Here is a 25,405-nt window from a genome sequence, read left to right as displayed (position 1 = left end):
AGCGACCAATGGGAACACAGCAGGGGCGAACACGGGGCTTTGGGGTGAGTGGGACCGCGAGAACGGGGAGACGGGCACGGAAACCGCACTAGGGGAAAACCCGGGGGATGCACGAGGGCACAGAGAACTGGAAAACTAACAAAGAAAAAACCCATAATTTGAACCCAAACCCAGGATGCAACAGTTCTTCAGCAGAAACTCCACAAGAACCAAAATATTCACTTACAACCAGCAAAACCCTCAAAATGCAATTTTGGACTCCCATCGGAATTTCACCAGGGAGATTTGTCCCTTTTCCTGAAAAACATCTGTCCCTTGGACAAAGGCAAATCACACCTGCAGAGTCTTCTTCAAGCGCTGAGGTCGAGGTGGACCTGGATGTGGCAGGTGGATGCAAGGGACAGGATTCCTGCTTTTCCCCATAAAATCAGGTCTCTCCAGGGATTTTGCCCAGATTTTTGGGTTACTGATGTCTGCCACCATTTAAAAGTAAACCGGTGGGAGAAATGAATCCCACTCCGCTGCCTCAAGAGAGATTGCAGGTTGGAGTTACAATTTACTGAAGAAGATTACTGTCAAAAACGGGTTAGAAACTGTTGTAAAACAGTTGATAATTGTTAAGCATGTACTGTTGGTTTGGTTATTATAGTGTAAATGGGGTTAAAAGGGGAGTTGTAAGAAATATGGTGCTCAACTTACTGTATTACACCTAAAGTAAAGTGCATCCCACCAAGCGAAAACGAGCCAGCCTGGACAGAACTGTAAGGGCCAATCAGCGCCTTAACCTTCGTGCAAATGAAGGATCCCAACAGAAACCAAGCCGAAGGAACAAAAAACAGTATAAAAAGGGGGCATCCGCGTCGGTGGGACTGTGCCGCTCCACCTGGACCATCGGGAACATCGCTGCTCAAGAAAGGAAGATCCAGCACCAGCTCTGCAGCATCCTTGCTCAGGAACGCTCCTGCTCTACCCACGGGCCCCCTCTGCTTTAGGCCTTATCATAAATGCTGAAATCACTTTAGAACCGGGAGTGTGTTCCCGTTTTTAACAGTGTGTCACTTAGACACCAAAAGGGAAAACCTGCATCAGCAGCAGCTGAAAACAAAGCTAGAATCTAAGCTGACACATTTCAGATTTTAATTTCTGGGCTTTAAAAGTCATTTGGCTCAACCCAGAACTCTATAAAGCAGTTTAGTCTCTGACTGAAAAAATAAATATTGTCATTAGAACACATTTTCCAGTGATGCAGCTGCTGTAAGACAACGAGGGGAAACATAAAGGCAGGCAGATTCCTTGCTCCTGTCTCATCTCAATAAATTTGCCACCATTAGGATAAATCATGAGAACACAAAATTATCTTCAAATTACATACGTAAAAAGATTTTTTTATTTATTCTTCCCAAGTTAATTTGTAAGGTTTTCATAAAAGACTGGAATTATGGTCTTTTCTATTCCAGATGGACAATGTTTTATTAGACTAATTCAAGACAAGGCTTCACTTTCAACTCGTAACACGTGGGAATTTCACATGAGAACCAAGAAGCAGATTCTGGCCAGAGCACTGGTTTGAACCTGCTTCGGGCTGGAGTCACCTGACCGAGTTCTTTTGGCGTGTATTTTGAGTGTCTTGCATTTAAACCATGCAAGAGCAAGTCAAAGGCAGGAATCATAGAAATAGCCACTAAATACATAAAGGTTAACAGATTTATTTATAAAAACTGTGCTTTTCTAAGCGGAAAATCTTTTTCCTGAGCTTGAGACTGCACTGCGTGACTGACATGAGGCTTTGGTCACAGATTATGCATGAACAATCCAGAACCTCCTGACTTCGTGAATTTGTATCTTGTGTATTTTGTCCTTGCCCACACTAGCTAGAAAATTAAGGAAAACATGCACAACCATTAGGAAAACACAGTGCAATTTAGGAACCATTCAAGAAAATCGTGGTTAAATTGCCTATATGTTATATCCAGAGATGACCCAAACAATTGCTGCTGAAGAACTTACACCATTAACTTTATTACAAATTTTCAAAGGCAGGTGGAGTTGCTCTTCCTGCTCAAATAATTGAACAGGATTCTTGCTATTGGCAATTAAATTATTATTTGATTCCAGCTTAATATGCTTTCAGAGATTCATTATAGCTCTAAAACTGTAGAATACTGTGTGCTTTGTGGATGAAAAGACCAGAGAACTGTTAACAATTCTAGGGATTTATGTCTACTGTGTCCTCTTGTCCTGTCACTGTTCGTCCGTGAGGAGAGCTCGATCCCCATCTTACTACAACCTCCTGCCAAGCTGGTGTAGAGAGTGACAACGTTCCCTGTTGCCCTGATTTTTAAAAGTGTTAAGTTTTCCTTTATAGTCCTTTTGAAAGTTTTAATGTTCTTTTAACAGTTTTCTACGCCTTCTGATGTTTGCATATTTCTACTGGAGTTCTCATACACTGTTCATGTAAATAATGATTGTTTTGCACTCTTCCTTGTTGGAGGAGAGAATTGATGGACTGTTAGTTTGACCAGTGTGGCTAGAAAGGTAGCAATTTCACCCTCCAATCCACTGTCACTTTTAGAATTCTATTTATTGCAAAGTCAGAAATAAAATTGGTTCTTTTTCTCTTTTGAACTTACCAAGCTCCTGTGTACTCATTTCATGTCCAATAGCAACAGTTCCCCCTGGGCCTCCTTTGCTCAACACTGAGCCCTCCCCAGCTCCCTTCGTTCTCTCAGCCATTTCTCATCAGGCTTATTCTCTAGACCCTTAATCAACTTCCTTTCTCTTCTCTGGACCTGCTCCAGCACCTCAATGTCCTCCTGTGGATGACACCAAGCCGGACCTGCTGGAGGACAGGAAGGCTGCAGAGGGCCCCGGACAGGCTGGATCCACGGGCTGTCTCCACTGGCATGAGGTTAAACAGGACCAAGAGCCGGCTCGTACGCTTTGGCCACACTAATCAGCTGGGAAGCTGATTGACAAGGGCTGGACCTGAGCCCAGGTGTGCCCAGGTGGGCAAGAAGGCCAATAGCACCAGGCCTGTCTCAGCGATAGTGTAGCCATCAGGACCAGGGCAGTGATTGTCCTTCTGTGCTGGGCACTGGTGAGGCCACACCTCGAGGGCTGTGTCCCTCTCTGAGCCCCTCAATAATAATTAAAGTTTCTCTAGCTTTATTCATTATTTGCCTCCTTTCCCTGCCCGGCTGTGACTGGAACTACACCGAAGGGAAGGTGCCTGCAGCCGAGGGAAGGCTGTGGTTTGGTATCTGGTTCTGTTTGTCGTTGCTGTTGTTTGTTTGCCTAGTTGTACATACTGGTAAAGAACTGTTGCTCCTTTTTCCCATATCTTTGTCCGAAAGCCCCTTAATTTCAGTATTATAATAATTTGGAGGGAAGGGGGTCCCATTCTCCATTCCAGAGAGGTCCGGCAGACACCTGTCTTTCAAACCAAGACAAGCTGACAATTAACAATTTATTAACAATTGTTTATTAACAGTTAACTGGGAGGCAGGACTCGGCAATCAGGGTAAAGGGAATGCCGAGGGGATTGTCCTTGGGGTGTCTGCCCGTGATGTCAATGTAGAGCTGCTCCTCACATATCCCCTCCTGCTCAGCAAGGCATTCCACTGTGATCTTCTGCTGGCCCCAGGGATCGATGGAGCCAGAGCAGGGGGACACCGTGAACATGCCAACATTGAGGGGACTCTGCAGAAAAAGTTCCAGGAGAGGCTGACGGCTAATAGCTGTGCCTCGAGCACCCCACAAAGAGTATGTCCTGCCTTGGCCTCCAGCTGGGCCCAAGCACCCAGTCCCAGGGCAGGGAAGGATGACTCCACGGCCCAAAGGCAGCCCCAGGCTGAGAGCAACAAGCCAAGAGGAGCTGCAAGCCTGTCCCAAGTGGCAGAGAGAAAGGAGTTTGAGTGTGAAGATTGAAGGTGGTAGCTGTGATCCTTCAACCTCCAGAGGTAACACAGGAGAGCAGAAATAGCTGTGAGAAATGATGGGAGGGAACTGGGAAGAAGAAAAAGCAATGTTGTCTGAGCTCTGTGGACTGGGAGTTCAGTGGGGGATGTTTTTGCTTCTGTAGTGTCCACAGACCTGTGCTGGCTTGCAGCTACCAAACACAGGACCTGCTCCCCTCTGTTGACCCCACAGCTCCAGGTTAGAGGCAGAGTACAGGACTGCCAGGGGGACCGAGCAGATACTGGACTCCATCCTGCAGACCATGTCCCACCCTATGGCGACGAGCCCCCAGCCCGGGCACAGCGGCATCTTCTCACATCCCCTGCAGCAGCACTGCTGGGGAGCAGGAGCCACCCACCTGTGTTGTGCAGCTCGATTTCCTTCTCGCCGAGCGCTTTGCAGATTCCTCTTGCTTTGAACTGAGGGGAGAAAGCAGAGGTATCTGTGGATATTCTCAGTTCAGTCAGAGAGAAAAGGAGACATTTCTACCAGGCTGGGCCTGGGAGAGAGTTGGAAAAGAACGTAAATAATTCTCTATCTCTCTTGTTGTTCACATTGTTATATATATATGTTCTGCCATCGTGTGTCGTTCACTGTGCACCAATGGTGTGAGGTGTTTTTACTTTAAGACCAATGAAATTGGTCCGCACGATGTTCTCTCTAAACAGAGCAGTGCATTTGAAATAAATCAGTTTTCTTCTCGCCTTCTGAACTGGAGTTCTTTCATTCCCGTCCTGCCTCAACAGCGACAGGTATCTGTCATGCTGAGCTCCCCTACCTTCCTCTGAGGCCAAAGCTGGCCTTCTTCCTCACAGAGGAAAGCCTTCGTGCTCCTGATGGCTCCCAGAGAGCAGCCTGCAGCTCCCAGTGCTGGACAGAGCAGCTCTATCACCAGCTTCCTACTACACATGGGGATACCGAGGTGGTTTTTTGCTCCCTCTCCCCAGGCCAGGGATGCAAATGGACGATAGCCCAGGTCTCCTGGCTGCCTGCCACACTGCAGCCGTGGGGTGGTGCCTCCTCACACAGGAAGGGTGGTGCAGGGCTTCTCCTACCTTTTGCTTTCCAATGCGGATGCCTCCTTGGGTGCTCGGCGGATGCGGAATTTGAAGCTGAGCATGCCTTTGTTCTCCAGCATGATAGTCCGGGTCTTCTTGGTGCCCTTGATCACGGCTCCGAAGTCGATGGGTGAGGCAGGCCCAATGCTGTACTTGCTGTACACAGCTTTCGCCGACACCCTCACTGGGACGTCGGCGAGAGCCTGGCCTCTTCCACCTGAGCTGGCATCTATCACCTGCGTCCACAGGAAGGGTGGTAACCAAAGCAAAGAGGCCAGCCTGTACCCCAGCCCCCAGCCTCCACCCCAGGCCTCCATCCCTTTACCCCTCCCTGTTTAAGCACCTCCTCCAGAGTCAGATTCTCAGCTCCACTTAGGAAGTCTCCCAAATGGTTTTGAAAGCCTTTGTTTGTGTATGTAGGAGAGAGGATTCTCCAGTTAAAGCCCTCCTTCCATTAGACACCTATCCTGTTTACGCTCCCAGAACACCGTGTGATAACGCAGCCTGGCCCAGGCAGCTCACCTGGCAGTACAGGATGGGCTTGTTCTTGAGGACGATTTCACTTTTGGGGTGGAAGAGCATCTCAATATTCACACTAGGCTGGGAGGCAGTCAGCATGCCTGACTGAGGCTCAACAGTGAAGTAGGATGCCAAGTTTTGCATCCTGGGACCTGCACCCTTCACTGTGAAACTGGGGAGAAAGGGAAGGAATGGAGATCTCTGCAGTTAAAAGTACAGGTGCCACCAGCACAGCCAGGACTTTGCATAGGACCAGAAAAAAAGAAAGGGAGAGTCCAGCTCTGCTCAGGGAATCCTGGATCTTGACAGAGAGTGCAGACAATCACGAGGTTACTGCAAGAAATCTTGGCACTGAAAGTTTTCATTCACTCCTTTACAAAGTCTCAGAAAGAGAAAGGAGGTGACCGTCAAAGAAAGGCAATGCATCTCAGCATTTCAGTGGCTGAAATGTTGGGGCTTTCCTTTGGGCTCCAGCTGAGCTGTGCAGAACTGTTGGTTTGGGGCTGGATTCTCTGGTAAAATAATTGATATTAGAGAGCCCAGGGTTTGTATTTACCACGAGGCAGCCAGCATGGAAACAGGTTCTAGCCATTCACAGAGGGAGAATTCAGGCCTGGGAACCTGAGGAAATTCTCACTACCAGGCAGCTGGACTCACCTGTACCCAACGTTGTATACCCCTTCGTTCGTTAAAATCACGACTTTCTTCACATTATCCCGGACATTAATGGTTCCAAATTCCAAGCTTCCATCTGGAGCTGCAGAAAACCCACAGAGTGAGGTCAAACATGGTATTTGTGAGCTGCTGCAGAATACACCAGGTCACAAACTACACGGAGGTCTCGGCACAAAACCCTTTTCAGCAAGTTTCCATTCTTGGAAGTGTTTTCCAGCTACTTGTCTGCCCTTTCTCTTCCCACTCAAACTATCTGCAGGCTCAGTAGCTAAGGAGCCCGGCTCCCATTTCCTCGCTTCCGAGCACAAATCCAATTACTTTAGATGCTGTGCTGAGCCTGAGGGGGTTGCTGACTGCCTGTTCACGTCACTGTTGTTTCAGAGCCCCCAGATCCAATCTGCACAGGAAGCTGCACACTTCAAAGTTCAGAGGGGAGAGACTTAAGGCTGTCAGTGTCCTGACAATGCTTTATGCCACACAGCTTGCAGGGTATGTGCTTTATGTACCCATGCCATCCTTGCATGCTGTCCCATCCCATCCCATCCCATCCCAACCCATCCCAGTGCTTTGGTCACCCAAAGGTAATGCAGTGCACCTGGACTGCTTTGTTTGGGAGGCATCCACTGACCTTCAGGCATCTCAATGCTCAGAGAAACATCATAGACCTCTGCAGAGATTTTGATGTTTTCAGCCTGAACAACCCCCAGGATGTTTTCTGTATCTGAAACCTGAGGCAGCAAGAAACAAACACTGTTCAGATGATTCTTTTGGTAGACAGCCTGTAAGTCCTTGTCTCGGCTGGCTGCTTCCCCTGTGGCTTCCCTGGCTTCACAAGCGTTGGAGGACTCCCAAGCTTTGCTAACCTGTTCATCTCATGGGCTGCCCCAGCAGGATTCTGCTGCAATAAAAAACCCTATCAGCCCAGCTCTGCACTCTACAGCAGGGAATGCTCTCTTGGAGAGGCACAGAGATGTAAGAACAACCACAAAAAGTGTGATGTGTCTCAGAGCAGGTGGCATTGACAACCCTCTCCAATCACCTAGCACCTTCTTTGAAATGCAGCCCCTAAACCATGGGGAACAAAATCCCAGGGGGAGAGTTTGCTGCACTATGCAGGAGCTTCAGACAAAGTCCAATGTGGAGATCACGCTGCAGGCTGCACAAGCAAACAACAACCTTCAAGCACCCACAGGGCAAGGTTGTGGAACAGGCTCAGGGTGCAGCGTCTGGTTATCTGGGGGGACGTGGATGCACTGCACGTTCTGCAAACGCTGTGTAGAGGCAGAAGTTGGGGTCACAGCACCCTTGTTTCTGTCAGGTGCAGCTCTTCCTGACCCTGCCCCCAGCAGCACACGGCTGCTCACTGTGCCCTGCTCTGCCAGGCAGGGCACAGCCCCTCTCACCTCTAGTCGGAGGGTCTTCTCAATGATGCCAATCTGCCCGGCCTCAAAATGCACTGTCACTTCAAACTCTGAGCGGGGATCGATGGTGCCGTTATCTTGGGACAAGGAGAAGCCCTCAACGTCATCCAGCCCACTGAGCTGCCAGGCCACGGGCAGCAGGGTGTTGTTTCTCAGGAGCAAGGTCCTGCTGTCAGTCCTGCAGAGACAGGAAGGCACTTGGCATCAGCTGCTGGATGGCCACACCAGCCTCGCCACTGAATGCACCTTGGAGCAGCTCCATCCACACCCTGGAAACCAGAGTCAAACGTTTTCTCTTTGTCACAAGTCTTGGAGTGCCTGTGGGATGACTGACCTGTACCGAAATAGCTTGTCAAAAGACAGCTCCAGGGGGCTGACCTCCAGCTTCACGTGCACCCCATGGCAGCACAGGCTGAAGACCACTGGGTCCGGGTTCTTCCCAATGCTGCAGATGAGTTTGTCTTCCAGGAAGCCAGGGGAAGTGGGGTATGCCCAAATGGTCAGCTCCTGGAGCCAGCCCCACAGGAAGAAATCAAAGAGCTCTGTGTGAGAACAGGAGAAGCAGCCCCTGGGCACTTCTACGGTGCCTGCCCTGCCTGCCCTTCTCCTACCTGCTTCTCCTTTGGTTTCAGTGCCATGCTGGGAGGGTCCAAAAGGAACGTCTCTGCTCCCCCAGCATTCTCAAAGGAGAACTGGACCTCTATGTCCGCGGGGGAGTTGTTGAGGATGGTTAAATTCTCCGAGTTGCCGGGACAGTTCTTGGCCTTGTACCTGTCCACAAAAGGGGAAAAGGCTGCAGAGCAGACTGTTGCCTTTGCCACACAGCAAGGAGAGCACCATGTGTGCCGGATCGGTCCGTGTCTCACAAACGGGACGGGACCCTGATTGGTCTCAGACTTAGGATTTATTATCTGTCTGTATCATACAAACAAGAAGCAAGAGGCACAGGAAAATAACAACATCCATGTAAACACAGATCACAGATAAGATGGCAGCTTATGTAAAGCCTTTATCTACATATTCTTTGAACCAACAGCATAAAAGAAAAGGTCTAAAGTCATTATACTCTAACCAATTAGAAAAGGACCCACGTGGGTTTAACATTAACAAAAGGACTTCTATGAACCTCAAACAATACACAATAATTTATAATTTAAGATGGAAACTTTTTCTATATTTGCAAAGCATATATCTAGGACTTTTCACATCTTGAGCTAAGAGTAAGTTCTTGTTCTTTCTTGTTCCTTATGAGAAATATAAATGTATTTACTCGGTTCTTAACTTCCCAGCTTTCTCATGAGAAGGTTTAGAAATTTCCTAGCTTTTCTCAGCTTTATGTCTACTTTCTGGGGCCTTTCTGCACTTTCTAAAGTCTTTTACCTTTTAATATTCCTACACGTGTGCACCCAAGGAAGTGATGCTGCAAGACCCTGCTCTAAAAAACAAGTGAGGGAAATGGATCCCAGTCAGGGGCATGGGCGTGTGCTCATCCTTGCCCTACTCTGATGCCTTCCCCTGGACTTGGTGCCTCCAGCCCAGAAGCCTGATGATGCTCAGGCCACTGCAAGAGTTTTTATTACAATGTAAATTCAAAGGTGCCTAGAAAAATAACACTACACCAGGCACGTGGGTTCTTTCCCCTTCTTTTTTGAGGGGCCTTCCCTGCAGGGTCCCTAAAGAAAAGCTTTTGAAAAAAGAGTTTAGCTAATTTCTTTCATAAAAGTCATGAAACTGCTGTGGATTTTATGGGTTAGCTCAAAGTCTGAGAAAGCATCAATTCCCAAGAGGAACTGAGGCAAAAAGATAACAAATGATCCTTCTCTCAGGTGTGGAAACCACTTTGGAGTGAAAGGGTTAAAGAGGCAAAGAGAAATCCCAGACCATCCATCAGTCTGGCTAAAGATTGTCTGTTTTCTAAACTACTTTGATTTCATTTACTTGGGTTGTCAAAATAGCCCTAGCCCTCCAGAGCTCCCATGGAGACAAGAACTAATGTTAAATGTCATTAAAAAGAAGTGACAGTAAAATAGAAATACACAATAGCTTCAATGACAAGTGTTCAGGCAGACTTTATCCAGCAGTGAGGATGCAAGGTCATTACAGGAAAATGTAATTCCTGCTGTACGTTACCCCCAACACCTACTGGCAGGTCAATAATAAAGTCTTATTAATAATGACAGATTAATGAAAGGTTTACAAAACCATCTACAGAATGATTGCTCAATCAGGCTACCTGCAGAGCTCAAAGCACTTCAAAAACCACCATAAAGTTCATTTCCTAAGGGGTGAAGCTGAGACGTGGAGGGGGACAGAAGCTGCCCCCCAAGTCACCTTTGGACTGGCAGCAGCATGCGGCTCTGGCCACCAAGGCGGCCACCAAGGCACCCACTGGGTAGGCAGAGCAGCTCCTCCAAGGCTCATTTGCCTCTTGTCTGCTCAAGCTGACACATCTGTGGTCCTTCAAACCCATGTGTCTCCCAGCACTCTGCCGGGGACTGCCCTGGGTTGTGCCACCAGGACAGCCTGTCTCTCCAGGCGTGTCCACAAAAGCACAAGGCCCAGCAGGGAGCACATACCACTCTCTTGATTTCCCACACAGCAGCGGCCCAAAGTGGAATCGCTTTGTGCTCTCAACATATTCCTTGAAGATGACTTCATCTTCCTTCATGGTTTTCCTCCACTGTGGAAACACCACCCTGGGCACTTCCAACACAGTGGCGCGGAGGCGGATGTGAGACGTGGGGCCTTTTGTCACCTGGAGAAGGACAGAGAATTCAGTGGAGGGTGCAGGTGACATGTGCTGCTGTGCCCAGCCTGCTGCCTGCCCCAAGAGCTGTGGCACCTCTATGGGCAGCAGCACATCCACGTCACCCTGCGGCCAGCGGGCACTTTCAAAGCACACGTCAAACGCCGTGGTGTGGCTGGGGGGCAGGCTCTTCATCAGGCCCAGGTCCACGCTGAAACCTGGAACAGATGAAAACAAAGCAGCTGAGATACACGAGGAACACGAAATGTGCCATGAGCACGTTAAGGCCTTACAGGTGTCCTGGCTGAGAGGTCTGGGGAAAGCCCCACGCCGTGCTGTGACCTGGATAAAAACTTGGAGTGCACCTGAACACCCCTCAGACACAGTGAGCCACTGTGATGGAAGCGCAGCCTTGCCTCAAGGCCTCTTTTGGAAGCCTCTTTTGATCCACCAGAGGATCTCACAGGCTGTTTCCTCAATAAAGGCTGACCACAAGTGCTGTGACACTGTGAACTCCAAACAAAGCATTTCCAAAACACAGCAGACCCCACTGGTTGCCAAAACAAGCCCACAGAGTGCCCAAAGAAGCTTGATGCTCGTGGGAGCCAAGGGCAGAAGATGCTGAGAGGTCACCAGGGTGATGAGCCCATCTGGCCCCTGCACTGAAGCGTTAGGGCAATCACAGGCAGGCCAGGAGAGGTCCCCGGGCATGGCTGGCCAGGAGAGTTCTGCTTCTAGAGCTCCCAGCAGGGGCACTGAGAAGAAAAAGCTCAAAAACCTCCCCAGGTTAGTGGCTTCAGCTAATCTGTCTGAGACACCTCCTTCAAGGCCACAGGAAGGGTCTCCAGCACTGCTTACCTGTGTCCTGCAGGACAGATTCATCGACCTGGAAGGACACTGGCATCTGCCCAGGGTTGCTGATCTCCAGAGTGCTTCTCCCAGTGAAACCCTTTAGGACAGTGCCCATGTCCAGAACATACTCGGGCAGCTCAACTCTGCAAGGAGGAGTAAGGACAGTCCTTAAACCACAGCCTGGCTGCATGTCCAAGAGGACAGCCATATTTAAAGTGGCTATTTCTTTATTCACTGCTGTAAAAACTCAGCTCAAGCCCATGAAACCCATGGCCTGACCACCTGGCAAAGAGTTTGGGAAGCCAGGAGGAATACAGATGCTAGGTTGTATCAGCTACTAATGGTACCTGAAAATAAAATTATTTAAAATGGCCACAGCTGCTCTGCCATGAAAAACCAGCACAGGTTGAGTCCACTGGTCCTCCACTGCTCTCAGTGAAACTGCTTAGCCTGGTGTACAGCCTGAGCCTGAAATTGTTTTGGGCCTAGGAATATGATTTGCCTGCAGAGGAAATCTCCTTTGTTCTGCAACCAGATTGCATGATCTGTTCTGCAGAGCTTCTGCTTCCTGAATTGAAGCCTCTGGTGCTTGTGCTGCATCATGATGGTGCAAAGGGACCCACCAAGTTACCTAGATAAGTCCTGCCATCCCACCAGGATTCAAACCATCTGATTTTGGGGTTTTAAAGGGTTTGCTGACATGTGTGGTTCCCTTCTCCTTTTGTTGAGTGTGCTCTGTTAGTTGGAACCAAGACATCAGCTGGGAGCTGTCTGTTTCAGAGCTAGCCAGCAGGGACAGAATTTATGCTGTCTGGAAGGACGTGAAGGTCTGCACTGGGTCCCCCAGCTCCAGGGACAGAACCCCACACCTGTGGGGAGCTGAGCAGTCCAAAGCTCAGTGTGGTGCTGGGGAAGGGAGGACACTTTGCTGCTCCCACGTAGCGTGTCACAGCCACCGGGACCAGACCCTTTCTGGAGTCCAGGCTATTCCCAGCTCTGCAGGCCCAAGGAGCTCTCAGGAGAAGGGGACACGGCTGGGTGCTCCCCACGGGGTACCTGGAGATGGGGATGGGAGTCCCTACTCACTTGACAAGACTCTGGCACAGCTGCTTGTCAGGGAACCTGCTCTTCGGGGGATGGCTTGTGAGCTTTTTCTGCAGCTCCAGAGCAGCCTTCTCTATCAGCATCCTCACCGTATTCACCTGCAGCTGAGGGCTTGGCTGAGGAAAGGGAAGACAGTGGCTGCTTAGCAAAGGTCCTTCCCAACGCCCAGCTTGCACCTGAGAAAGGATCCCACCCTGCTCCAGTTGAGAGGGGGTGTGGGGTCCTCCTGTCTGGCTGCTCAGTGTCTGTGACACCTCCTGCTCTCTTAGGCAGGACCTCATCTCCAGGGAAGTAACTCCAGCATCTTTGCCTGCCCAGACACTGTTAGCAAAGCTGCTCTGGCCAGGCAGACAGACCAGCCAGGAACCTTCCAGAGCTCCAGACACTGGCCTGCCCCCAGCCAGTACCAAGGCAGCTTGGACAAAAACTGTCTTGAAAGGGAACCAGGACCAAGCTGGTGCCTCCTGGAGATGAGCACCGCCAGCACAGCCCCAGGGCACAATCAGGCAGCTGCTGTTAAGGTCTGTAACTCTGGCAGGGCTTGGGTTGGGACCAACAGACTCCCCAGCAATGACCTGCATCTCCTTCAAGGCACCATCCCTGGAACATGGCCCTCAGGACCTCTCCCTGGGGTAGCCAGGAAGCTGGTGCAGCCCCAGAAGAGACCATGACCAGAGTGGCAGCCCTAGGGGCAATGCTGAGGTGACACAAGGTTGTAGGTGGGCAGGGAGGTCCCAGGTGCCATCAGGGCACCGGGAAGGTGCTGTGGGCTGCAAGGGGCTCAGGTGACACGGGGAGGGTGGCGTGTGCCAAACGGGACTGCAGCTGTTCTTACTACAGTGCCAGAGCCAAGCACACGGGGCTTCAGGTCCTGAGTCTTTGGATCCCGAGTCACCGAGGTCTGAGTCTTTGGAGTCTGAGTTGTCAGGGTCTGAGATTTCAAGGTCTCAGTCTTCAGGCTCTGAGTCTTCTGAACAACTTTTGATTTATTCCTCTGACTGTACTGTTGCAGGTGTTTTACATGCTGTTTCAGTGGCTTCTCATCTTTTTCATTTTCTGAAGGAAGAAAACATCCACAAAGAGAAGCGTGAGCAAAGTGCCAGTCCCATTTAAGCTGGCAAGTCCCCACCTCCCAACATTGGTTTCTTCCAGAAAGAAGCCCTCAAGCCATCTACGGGAAGTGGATGCTGCTGCTGCTCTCTGAATCCTCACGTTCTCTCCCTCCCCACAGAGGAGCATCTCGTCCCCTGCAATGTCACACAAATCCAACCCTGCCTGAAGCCCTGCCAGCCCCTCTTACAGCTTTCCCAAGCCCTTCAGTCTAGCCGTCATCCTTCAGGACCCTGCCAGATGTGCTGGCAAGCTCTGCCGGATGGTTCCTGGGACAAAGCCCACATGGGATCCTCTGCTCAAGACTCATGAAGCAACCAGGGGGCTTGACTTGGTCTGGGAGTCCTGCAACCCTCCAGGCTCGGTGGAGGCTGGCATGAGCTGCCCCATGGGCATTTGGTAGGGAACAAAACCAGAGGGGCCCTTCCTGGGGGCAGACAGGCAGTGCCCACCTTTGGCGTTCCAGGGCAGGTTCACAGTGATCATGGGAAAGGACGCTTCTCCTTTCAGGAGGATGTTTTTTGGGTCCAGGTCACCCACTTTAAGCTGATAAATCCTGCTGAAAGCTCCTGGTAATCCCGGCATGTAAGAGAATTTCAGCACTTGCTTCTCGCCAGGTGCAATGGAGCCCTGCAGGGACAGGAGAAGAGGGAGGGAGTGCATCAGAGTGTTTGATGGGAGATGGCTCAGGGGACAGACAGGCTGAGGACACAGAGTCTCATCTAGAAGAAACCATCAGACCACATCACCTGTGTGATAAATGCATTACAGTGCTGGCTTTCACAACTCTTAGAGTAAATACTACGTGGTTTATAATGCTGACTTTTGTAAAAGAAGTTTTGCTAAAGTTTAGAGTTCTTTTAATGCGAATGTTGTGTTGTGATACCAATGTTGGTGAAGAGTTGTTGTAATATTAACATTTAACATTTATATAATGTTAAATTATAACATATATGTAATATATATAATATTTTATAACATATATTAAAAGTATATAACACACATAGATACAAATTATATCATATTAGTTTATAACATATATATAATATTAAATTTAACATTTAATAGTGAAGGAATGGAAACCTGTTGAATATGTTGAAAAGTAACAAATGACCACCACTAAGACAACTGCACATGCTCCATAAAGGTGGGACAGAGGAGGAACTATGTTAAAATTTTTGAATATATATAACCATTTGTAAATATGTATTAGGCTGATGCAATACCCAGGGGATATAAGGGGTGCTGCTGTGTGGACTGGTGTGCCTCTGGCTGCAGCTAAGCTGTTAACGCTGTTAAAGCTGTTAGCTAAGCTAACCCAGCGCTGTTACTTCTGCTTTACTGACTTTGTCCCCTGTTGTCCCTTATTAAATTTTCTTTAAATTTTAACTGGGGAGTGGCTGTTGTTTCTCACACCTTCCACCTTCCTTGTGCCCAAAAGGTCAAGCCTCCGACCCCGGGGTGCCGTGTGTCCTCCCCAGGGCTCACAAGGCTGCAGCCCCAGCACAGCCTGATGCCAGCACAGCTCTGCTGCTAATGGGCTTTGCCCTCTGCCAGCAAGAGCCTGCCTCATCAAAAAAAGGCTCTTCTGCTGCTGCTGGGGAAGAGAAGTCCCTGCTCTCAGCAGGGCCAGCAGCTCCTCTCGTTCCGTGTAGGAGACAGGCATGCAGAAATGGCAAAGCCAATTGGCTTCCTCTTCCCACTGCAAGGAGGGACAAAGGCAGGAGTGCTGCTTCGGCTCAAAGACATCCAGGCAGGACGGAGAAGCTTGGGCAGTGGTGGGATGCTGCTAATCTTTCTCCTTGCTCTTCCAGCCCCGCTGCTCCCTGGCCCCCTCACTGCCCCACAAAGCCGCTGCACAGCAGCAAAGCTGGAGGAGGCAGGGAGCAGCAAGCCTAGCAAGGGACACGTAAGTGGTGCTCAGCTGGCAGTGGGGAGGCAGGGCCAAGGACAATGTCCTGTGTGATCACACAGCCTGGCTAAGGTGACCCTCAGAAACGCTCCAGTGCCAGCACAGACTGAGACCTCAGCCGTCGGGGTCCCCAGAGTGACTGTGAGGAACCAATTAGATTTTTAGTTATGCCTCAGCATCTGCTATAAATCCATTTTCTGACATGGCGTGAAAAATTACTGTAGAGGCTGTCCACGTGCTGGGAGCCCTAACACATCCCACGTGTAAAGGAGGCTGCTGGCAGACAATGCAGGCAGGCTCCGTGTCTGGGGGGCTGCAAGCGACCTCCCCCTTGGAGGCGGGCAGACCCCGAGCCCAGGAGAACTTTGCCCATCTGACCAAGTCTTCCTAAAATGGCTGAGTTATGGGAGTGTGAAAAACACGTTCACTCTACTGTGAAGATTGAAAAAGTTTAATAAAGGACAATAAGAGATAAAGACCCCAGAGCAAAGGTTATTACAGGCGGGTGCCTGTTCTCTTTGGGGATCCCCCTTAAATACCTTTGCCCTTACATCAGCCTGCTGCATATTCATAACCCTTATGCGTATCCATAAACTAGCTTACATTTTCCAGGAACTATTTTACATGGCCCCTCCTTGGGTCTGCATTTTTAGGGCATGCGTGTTCCTTGGCTGGGGTTTGGCTCCTTCTCTTTATCCCTTCCAGTTCGGGCCTTGGTCCTCACTGTCTTCTGACGATGAGTGCTGATCGTTGGCAGATCTGTACAGGTGTCCTCATCCTGTGTTCAGTGGATGTTATCCCATCCAAGCAGGCATTTTAACACAAGCATAGCTATTTCACTACTATGTCTAAGCTTAAGTAGCAGCAGAAATACAAACTACATCTTTATAAGAGAGTGACTTTAACACCACACATATAAAATCCATTTAAATATGTGGTATTCACATTCTCTGAACAGAGAGAGACATGATTCTCTCTCCCAGGATTTTTCCTGGAAGTTGTGAGACGCAGTGAGAAAGCTCAGAGAAAGAAGAAAACAATTCTCTCTATTTGCTGCCCCTGTTGTTTGGCATGTGTGGAATGTGTTATGGAAATTGTTTACCGAGGAGAGATTTGTTAATTAGACACCGGTGATGGTTGTTTGGATTGATTGGCCAGTTGGGCCAAAGCTGTGTTGTGACTGTCTGGAGACAGCCACGGGGTTTTCTTTAGTATCTTTTTACTATGATATAGTTCTAGTACAATATAGTATAAGATGATAGAATAGAGCAATTATTCAGCCTTCTACAACACAGAGTCAGAGCGCGTTACTCCCCGCACGGGGGGGTCGCGCTCGATATTAATATTTGCGAAAAGCCAATATTATAATTTGTATCTGTAACAGGAGGAATCTTAGCACATAAAAGCAGCTACCACTGACAGTTTTCCCCTGCCATTTTTGGTTATTTTTTGTTGGGCTGGGAGCACCTGGAGGGCCTGGCTCCCTGCAGAGCCACTTCTTCCCTGTCTGTCTACCCTGCTGTCGCCGCTTCCCCGCTCGCCACGGCAAGCTGGCGCTCCGCTGACTCCAAGAAAAACATGAAAATGGATTTTATATGTGTCATGTTCAAGCAACTTTGTTGTAAAGATATCATTTTTATATCTGTTGTTAATTAAGCTTGGTGAAATAGCTGATTTAAGTGTGCTTGGGTTAAAATGCCTGCTTGGATGGGATAGCATACGATGAACATATGAAGGCACCTGCTACAGATCTGCCAACTATCAGCACTCACCGTCTTGCAGACAGCGTGGGCCAGGGCCAAAACTGAAGACGATGACAAAAAAGGACTGAAACCACAGCCAAGGAATCCACATGCTCCAAAAAGGGCAGATCCAAGGAGGAGCCATGCTAAGCAACTCTTAGAACATGTAAACTAGTTTAGGGAAAAAGTTTCCTATGCATTAGAGTCTATGAATATGCAACAGGCTGATGTAAGGGAAAAGGTGCTTAAGGGGGATCCCCGAAGGTAACAGGGTGCTCTTGGCTGAGTGCCAAGATGCACCCGGCTGTAATAACCTTTGCTCTAAGGTCCTTGTCTCCCATTGTCCTTTATTAACCTTTTTACACGTTCACAGGAGAGTGAACGTGTTTTTCACAGCGCGGCTGGCAGCACACTTGCTCCATCTGCCCAGCAGGACGCCGACAGAGCCTCCCAGGGTTCCAGCGGTAACGCTCTGTCCCTGTCCTCTGTTACTCTCTCCGTTTCTCATTGTCTCTCTCTGCTCTCTCTTCTATCCTTTCTGGTCAGGACCATACCCTCTCTTTATCAATACACAATTTTCAGATATAGTACTTGCTGCATTTGTGCCTTATTTTCATCCGAGAAATCTGCCAAAAAGAATTCTCCTCTACTCCCCTGACAGCAGGACAGGACAGTGACCAACACACTCGTGCCTCCCGCCGGTGTCTGCCTCTGACAGCAGAGCCACCCACCAGCCACGGCCGTGGGGGAGTCTATCAGGAGAGCCCTTGTTTGACCTTCTCTGCCCCCAGCAGAAATTGCTTACAGCCCTCTCTCTCTCATGGCTGGGTTTGTGTTTTCCCCTCTGACTTCTTTCCCCCTTTCCCCGCCCCTCTTTTCTCCCTTTAACACTCTCCTGGGCCACCTGGCACAGGGCTGGGGTCGGTCACTTGTGCTACTTACAGTGGTGGGCTTGACCAGAAACACGCCAGGCAGATGCTGGCTTGCAGGGCTAGGGTTTAGCACCCACTTGAATTCAATCCTGCCAGTGTTCTCCAGGGTGACCGTGCTGTGACCAATTTCGTTAAACATCTGGAGAGAAGGCACAGGAGCGGGAAGTTACAGACCCAGGCCTGCTGCTGGGAACCTCCTTCCTCTCTCCTGGGGTTGGAAGCAGACACATCGTGGGAGCAGGGACCAGGGAGGAGATGGGGGCACTTGGGAACCTGGGGAACCCCCAGGCACAGGGCACCTGCACAGGACCAGGGAGCTCTGGCAGTACACAGAGGTGTGGTAACAACCATGTGAGGGCCAGCAATGAATGAACCAGGGGACACAGGCCCTCTGCACTCTGAGGGGTCACCAACAGCCAGGAGAAACAGAGACAGCACCGAGGCATTCCAGGAGAAAAGGCACCTGCATGCAAGTATTGGCAAGCAACACCCATGCAACAAGGGAGTCACACAGGGCTACACAGACAGGGCCAGCAGCTGGAAATATCTGTGGGCTTTCAACTGGAAAAGAGTGAAGAGGGGATTATTCTGGGACAGTCTCTCCAGCTGTAGTGACTGCAAGCCCAACTTCTTCCCTGGATTATTTGTGGATCAAGCAAGAGCTTTGGACAAGAGCATCTCCTTGGGGGTCAGGCTTGAAGCGTGGATCAGCAGAGGGATGTCTCAGGGACACACCCCTCAGAGCACCCCCACTGGGACCCTGCCTGGCCCAGGAGGCACTGTTAGGTACCCTGAAATGAGGCATTCCCAACATTTTTGGAGATGGCCATTCTAAACCAGCTTGGATGCCGGGTGTGTCCCTCAAAGGTTGAACTTCCAAGCCCCAGAGCCAACAAAGGGGCTGGGAAGGGGAGGGAGCCCTGGGCCGAGGTGGGCAGGAACCCGCTGGCCGTGGTTCTAGGGCAAGGAGCTGTGCCAGGGGCCGTGTGTGGTACCTGAGAGCCACAGTTGATCTCCTGGAGGCTCAGGGAGTAGCTGACGCGTGAGGCGATCAGCCCCACCTCGTAGGTGGGGCCTCCCTCCACGTGGCACAGCGCCTTCACACTGCCGAGGACGTCGCGGTGGCCGGAGAAGCTGAAGGAGACCTTCTGGCTCTGTCCTGGCTGCAGCACACCTGACAGCGGCAGGATGCTGAAAGCCTGGATGGAGGACAGCAGAGACTGAGGTGTTGAGCACGGACATGGATGCAGAAGAGCATCTTGGAGCAAAGTGCAGCTGTAGCCAGAGGGGCCTATTCCCCAAACACAGCCGGAATCACCCTGATCTCATCCTGCTTCCGTGCCACTGACCAGTGGAGGGACCATGGGGAAAATCTTCTCCCATACTCACGGATCAATGCAATAACTAATACACTACATTAAAGTGAACCGGGATGTCTCCTGGCAGTAGAAATTCTCTCTGATGCACAGCTTGCCTTTAAAAAGCATTTCTTACTGCTTTTAGAAAAGGAGGAGACTCAGAGTGAGAGCTCTTGGAGCTGAGCAAAGGACTCCAGCCCAGCTCATCTGGCTCCTGAGGCTTTTCCCCTCTCTCTCTGATTTATAGCCTGCTTTCTCCAGGTGCCTCAGCAAAAGCTCCTGCGCAAATTTCCTATGGACCACCTGATGAGGTCCAGGGGGAGCAAAGCCCTCCACAGGTGCTGCACAGCATCCTTGGGCAGCCCTACATGTCCTGCACGGCCTCTCCAACAACCAGTGGCTTCAGCAGCACTTGGTGATGGGCCTGGAGGGACGTGAGGCCCCTCTGTGGGCAGTGCTGAGGGCCACCAGTGGGAGTGGGAGCTACAGCCCTGCTTGCCACACTGACAATGGGCAAGTGAGACAGATTCCCTCTTCTCCGCTTCGAGGGGAGCGTGCGGTACATCCACGGAGGACGCGATTCCTGCCAACCCTAGTGGGAGGTGAGGGGCTTCAGGAGCTTGTGGCAGCACCTGAAAAGCAAGCCATTTTCTACGCCAGGAGCAAGAGACAGCCAGGTGGCAAAGCCTCGGTTTGTAAGACAGCTTCAGGGCCACCAGTGCAATACCAGCTCTCGGGTGAAAGCAGAGACCTGGAAACAGGTAGTCTGGCTTGGCTGGGAAGAGGGTACATGGAGATCAGGACTCAGCACTGCTTGCTCTGGGAAGGAAGCTGGAGGTCTTACCATCATGATGCAGATAAAAGCCTCATCTTACATTGTGACGAAAACCAGGCCAAAAAAAATCCCACACTCAACACAGGTCTGTAGGATCTGAGCAGGCTTCTCCAAGGAAAATTATCCTGTTTCTCCCTCCCACACACCCCATACCCAGCCACAGGCACTGTCAGGGCACAGGACAGCAGGGCAGCAAAAGGGGAGGTCAGCACGAGGGTGACTTGTTGGTGGGAAGCTGGGGAGGCAACACAAGCAGTAGGTTTACAAGAAAATCTACCTCTGCTCCTAAAGACTGGGCAAAATCCTGCACTTCTTTCATGGCTCTGCCTGCCTCCTCCTTTCTAATCTTGAATCTCCTTTTATATGCCGAGCAATCCAAAGAGGTTCTCTGCTCCTTTGGTGGCTGGGGTTTGAATTTAGGTGGGTAAAGCTCATATCTGGAAAACAACAGAACTGTGAACAGGGACCTGCAGTGGGAGGGAGGAAGGGACACCTGCACGAGCAGCTCCTGGTCAGGATGCAGCCCCTGGGTGGGTGCTGGCCCGTTGAACTGAGAAATGGTTTGATCCAGCCCTTCCCACTCCAGGCTGGAGCAGGTCTGTTCTAAAGGCAGCCCAGGGATGACACTGAGGGAACAGTGGTGCAGCAGCTGCAACTGCTTGCATTGAGCAACTAGAGAGGACAGGGATTAACACCTTGTGGGGATGCAAAAAGCACAGTGGGAGAGGGAAAGACAGAGAAGGAAAGCAGAAAGGTGAGATTTGAGGCACCGAGGGGCAGACCCGGCCAGTGACGAGCCAGCCCAGCAAACCCCAGGGCCCAACGCCAGAAACTCTGCAGCTCCACCAGGTATTTATCAGGAATGTTTCCCTGACAGTGTTGGGGGGCTTGGTTGACATTTTCCAACACTCCCAGGTGACTCAGGTCACATTCCCCATTTTAAATTGAAGCAGGTGCTCGGGGCAACTCTGCTTGTGTTTCTAATGGCACGTGAGGGACACAGTCGAGCCGTGCCTGCCTGTCACCCTGCTGAGCTGCAAGTGCTCCCCACACAGCCAAACACGACCTGGGTGCTCCATTCCCAGACAGGCATTCAGGGCCTGTAATGACCTGCTCCCCAAAGATTCACTGCCTTTAGCTTTGTGGCTTGTTACCTAAGGCTGGGTTTCATTTCTGGATGAGGGGCAGTCTCACCATAACCCCCAAGAGATCCCTAATCATCTCTTCCACTGTCTTTAGTTTTAATGAATGGTTTGAAGCAACTTCCCAGGACTATGGTGCCCAGACAACGACATTTTTCACTCTAAAGCAGAAACTCTTTGGGAGGCAGGGATAGGAGATGATGTGATGAACAAGTCCTGCTGTCAAGCAGTTCAGAACCCATAAGGGACATGTTGCAGGGGAAAAGTCAAAATGAGTAACAAGTGTCACAAAAAAAGGGAGTGAAGAATGAAAGCTGACTCCTAGGAAAAAAATCGTTCTGCCAGTAAAGGAGTTGTCTCAGAAAAGAAGGAAAGGGAAGGTAACAAGATGTTCAGCATCAGCTCAGGCACCAGGTAGCTCTTTCTCTGGTGTTGGGACTTTCTGGGCATCCTCCAGCACAATGCAAGGGAGGAAGGCAAGGAGCAGAGAGCAGCTCCTGCAGAGAGGACCCATCCCAAAGCAGAGGGGCCAGAAGGGCCTCCAGCAGCACTGTGGGAGCTGGGACTAGGAGCCTTCATCAAGGTGGACATTGCCTCAGGCCACAGAGGTCTGAGAAAGCAGCTTTCACCCCAGCTTTCCTTCCCAGGGGAACCACTGTGGGGGCTAGGCAGCACCAAATTGGTGGAAAACCTCTTCCCTGAGCATCCAGCCTGACCATGGCTGGTCAGTGTTATTTGAGCAAGGAAAAGCCAGAAGCTGACAGACTTGTCAGCTCCTAGGCAAACAGCTTTGTTCTTTGCCAAGTACAAACAGGGCACCAGGAAGAAGAGCTTCAGGGAGAGGGCAAAGGTGCACATACCCCAGCTTGTCCACCGGACGCAATGACCAGCGGTACTTGACGGGAAGAGAGCTGCAGCTGGTCATCTCCAGAGAGCACACTTCTTCAGTGCCACCCGCAAACGCCAGGGTGCTGGGCTGGATTTGGAGATTCGGGAAGTGGGCTTCTCCCCGAAGGGCGATGTGGGACACCGAGGAGGTGTCAGTGAGGCAACAGGTCTTGGTGTGGAGAGAGCCTAGGAAAAGGACACAAATGTCCATTTAGGCACCAATTATGGCATGACTCCTGGTGTGAGTATCCTGGTAGGATGAAAGTGTGATTGGACTTTAGCTCTTTATTATCTGAACTACAGCTCACCAAGAAGCTGCACGAGGAGTTAATCATCACTTAGCTCCCTTCGACACCAATTCCAGACTGTAGCCTTGAAAATGCCCACTCTTAGCCCTGCTGAACACTGCAAGCTTGTCTCTCTCTGATGGGGAGGAGCTCCCTCACCTGCCCCAAACCAGCACCAGTTATCTCTCAGTGATGAGTGTGCACCCAGACTGAGCATTTACTCTGAGAATTCAAGCTGCAAAATTCCCTGTAAAGGCTGCCAACACTCCCACCGTTTTCAAGATACATAAACAGTGAGTCAACATGAGTTCACATCCATGCTGGCCACTGTGATTACTGTTGCTTTTCTTGTTTAATTTATTCAAAAGGCAACGTAACAAGTGCCTCAGCGGTGATGCAGGGTGGGGAAGAATCAGCTCACAAAAGGTAATTCGTTTTCTTAAAAAGTTCATTAACTTCGTTGTTATGGGGTTAGGGTTTGAGTGAATTTTCCCCTTGGTCTGGGAAGGGGGATAGGGGTTTTGGGGGGTTTTGGCTGTGGGGATGGGGTTTTCCATTCAGGGTTTTTTGGGAGCTGTGCTGTGATACCGTGGGCGGTTGTGAAGTCAGACTTGAGGTTCGGCAGGGAGGAGACCTTCCTTTCCTTCTGCTCGGGGATTGAAGGTCGGCCGCGTGCTGCTGCAGGAGGTTGTGTGCTTGGCCCCGGGACTGCCCTGGCTGCGGCTCAGCACCAGGATCCAACCTGTCTTCCTTTCCCTTTCCCTTTCCACTTTCCCCTTTCCCCTTGCCTTGCCTTCCTGCCTTGTCTCCTTCCTGCCTTCCCTGCCCTGCCAGAGCCCACAGCTCCTCCTGCCTGTGATCATAACTACACCAAAGGGGAAAACCAGTACTTGGCGGGTTGGAAACTTCTGTTATCGTGCTGTTGTTTGTGCCAATATATTCTAGTAAAGAACTGTTATTCCTTTTCCCATATTTTTTCCTGGAAGCCCTGTGATTTCAAAGGTGTAATAATTTGGAGAGAAGAGGTCATCTTTCCATTCCAGGAAGTTTCCCGCCTTCCTTGGCAGACATCTGTCTTTTAAACCAGGACAGGGACACCAGAAAACACTGACTTTCTATTCCTTGGTTCTATTTGATCCCACAATGGCAAAAGGCTACCTGAGGCACCAGCAGCCCTGGAGTTCACACCCTGAAGAGGCTGCTGTGGCAGACCATGAGTGAGGGATGCTTTTACGTTCCAGTGCTCCATTTTGGAACGCACAGATGCCCCACGCTGTGTCCAAGCCCAGGGAGCACTCACCAGAGGAGGTGTCCTTGAAGTAGAGCTTCTTGAAGTGTGTTGAAGAGCTTGTTGAAGTGTGTTGAAGTCTTGAAGTCTTGAAGAGCTTGTTGAAGTGTGAACTCCGTCTGGTGACACACCCCCTGCCATGGCGAGCACAGAGGAGGAAATGGCTTGGTTAAAGGGAATTAAAGCAAAGAGGAAATGGCTTGGTTAAAGGGAATTAAAGCAAAGTCTTGGCTGTCGTGGCTTGGGGGTGTAAAACCTGGTGTCAGGGCAGGTTTCAAACCAGCACACCGCCATGTGCTCAGCACAGTGCCCGTGTGGACAGGAGGCAGCTAAAGCCAAGCGGCCAGCAGCCACTGATGGGGCTTTGGGCACAGGGCAGGCAGGAAAAGCCCCCGGGTTGCTGGTGGTCCCATGAAGGACCCTGAACACACACCCAGACATGGTTCCGTGCCTCAGTTTCCCCATCTGTAAGGTGATGGACATAAAGGTGTCCCCACAAACCTCTGTAACCAGCCTTTCCTGCTTTGCTACTTCCTAGCTGGAACTGGTGCTCCCATGGAGGAGCTTTCTCCGGAGCTTTTGACCCACACAATCATTACAGACAGAGTTTTGAGACATGAAGCCAGGGGAGCCCCAAACACCCTCTGAAAAGAGCAGCAACAGTTCTACACAGCGGACAGATGAATCCTAGAGGAAAGGACCAGCTTGTCACCAGTGCACCAGCTGGCACAGCCAAGAGCAATAGCTTAAACAGCCAAACAAGGGTGTCCTGAATCTAGCACACCACCTCACCTGTCCTTGAGCTCAGCAGACAGGCTCCAGAAGTCACCAACATCCACTGAAATCAGCACTTGAAGCTGCACAACACTCACGAGTTTATTTCATGGCTGATGCCAATCAATGCCCACTGTGTCTTTTGGTTAAAAATCAAGAACTGTGCCTTCTGTTGTATTCACAGGACTGCCACTGGCTCTGCTCTGCACCTCTCAACAGAGGCACAGGCCCTTGCTCAAGGAGAAAGCTGCTTATGTAATAAAACCCCATGACCAATCTGGGGGAGGGACAGAGGAGAATCAATTATTTGATGGTGAAAGGTTCACTCTTGATTTCCAAAGTAAAAAAGCAGCACTTTTCCTCCAAAACCAAAGCCAGCATACTTGTTTCTCTACTGTGGGCAGACCTACTCACCACTTTTCTCTTGCTAAGTAATAACTTTCTTTTTCTTAATCCCTGTCCTTCATCTCATTGGTGAAATCCACTGCAGATTGCTTTGATTTCTTTGCTGCCTCGATTCAGTGCCTCTCAGCAGCAGCAGCCTAGCTCCAAAGCTCCAGAGCAGCCAGCATCAGCTCTCCTGCTTACCCTACGTTATCCTAGCAGCACGTGGCTCAGGCTAGCAGGGACAAGCCCTCATGTGCTGTGGTCCTGAGGACTGAGCTCTGCCTCCCCTGTCATCAGCCCTTCTCCCTTCTGCTGGGCCAGGATTATCTCTTGCCATGGCACCAGCCCACGGGATGACGCCCAAGTCCTTGGGACAGCTCCTGCTGCACAGCTCCCTGTCTCCCACATCAGCCCTTTC

General features: G+C 50.4%; 1 protein-coding gene and 1 long non-coding RNA gene across 2 annotated transcripts; both read right to left on the bottom strand.

The window, feature by feature from the left end:
- Positions 1-4,722: 4,722 nt before the first annotated feature.
- LOC137467640 (hydrocephalus-inducing protein homolog) lies at positions 4,723-13,928 on the bottom strand. Its single transcript, XM_068179101.1, has 12 exons — positions 13,895-13,928; positions 13,228-13,388; positions 12,315-12,448; positions 11,235-11,371; positions 10,207-10,594; positions 8,242-8,401; positions 7,965-8,137; positions 7,613-7,808; positions 6,838-6,937; positions 6,192-6,291; positions 5,538-5,706; positions 4,723-5,251 (listed from the first exon to the last, which is right to left on the bottom strand). The coding sequence occupies exons 1-12, from the start codon at positions 13,926-13,928 to the stop codon at positions 5,009-5,011; spliced, it is 1,995 nt and encodes a 664-aa protein (XP_068035202.1). The 3' UTR covers positions 4,723-5,008.
- Positions 13,929-13,941: 13 nt separating this feature from the next.
- LOC137467648 (uncharacterized) lies at positions 13,942-19,165 on the bottom strand. Its single transcript, XR_010995581.1, has 3 exons — positions 19,024-19,165; positions 18,039-18,167; positions 13,942-14,072 (listed from the first exon to the last, which is right to left on the bottom strand). It is a non-coding gene; the product is annotated as an uncharacterized lncRNA (long non-coding RNA).
- Positions 19,166-25,405: the final 6,240 nt, after the last annotated feature.

The sequence above is a fragment of the Anomalospiza imberbis genome, unplaced genomic scaffold (genome assembly GCF_031753505.1).
Source record: "Anomalospiza imberbis isolate Cuckoo-Finch-1a 21T00152 unplaced genomic scaffold, ASM3175350v1 scaffold_72, whole genome shotgun sequence".
NCBI lineage: Eukaryota > Metazoa > Chordata > Aves > Passeriformes > Viduidae > Anomalospiza > Anomalospiza imberbis.
Note: the sequence above shows the minus strand (reverse complement) of the source record. Positions and strands in the feature narration are given on the sequence as shown.

Excerpts from the sequence above, each read along its gene's own strand:
- LOC137467640 (XM_068179101.1), bottom strand. The coding sequence starts at position 13,928 with ATGATCACTGTGAACCTGCCCTGGAACGCCAAAG. Across the intron at positions 12,449-13,227 it reads CTCCAAAGACTCAGACCTCG|CCAAGCCCTCAGCTGCAGGT; the intron begins GTGACTCGGGAT and ends CCCTTTCCTCAG. Across the intron at positions 10,595-11,234 it reads ATCTGTCCTGCAGGACACAG|GTTTCAGCGTGGACCTGGGC; the intron begins GTAAGCAGTGCT and ends CATCTGTTCCAG.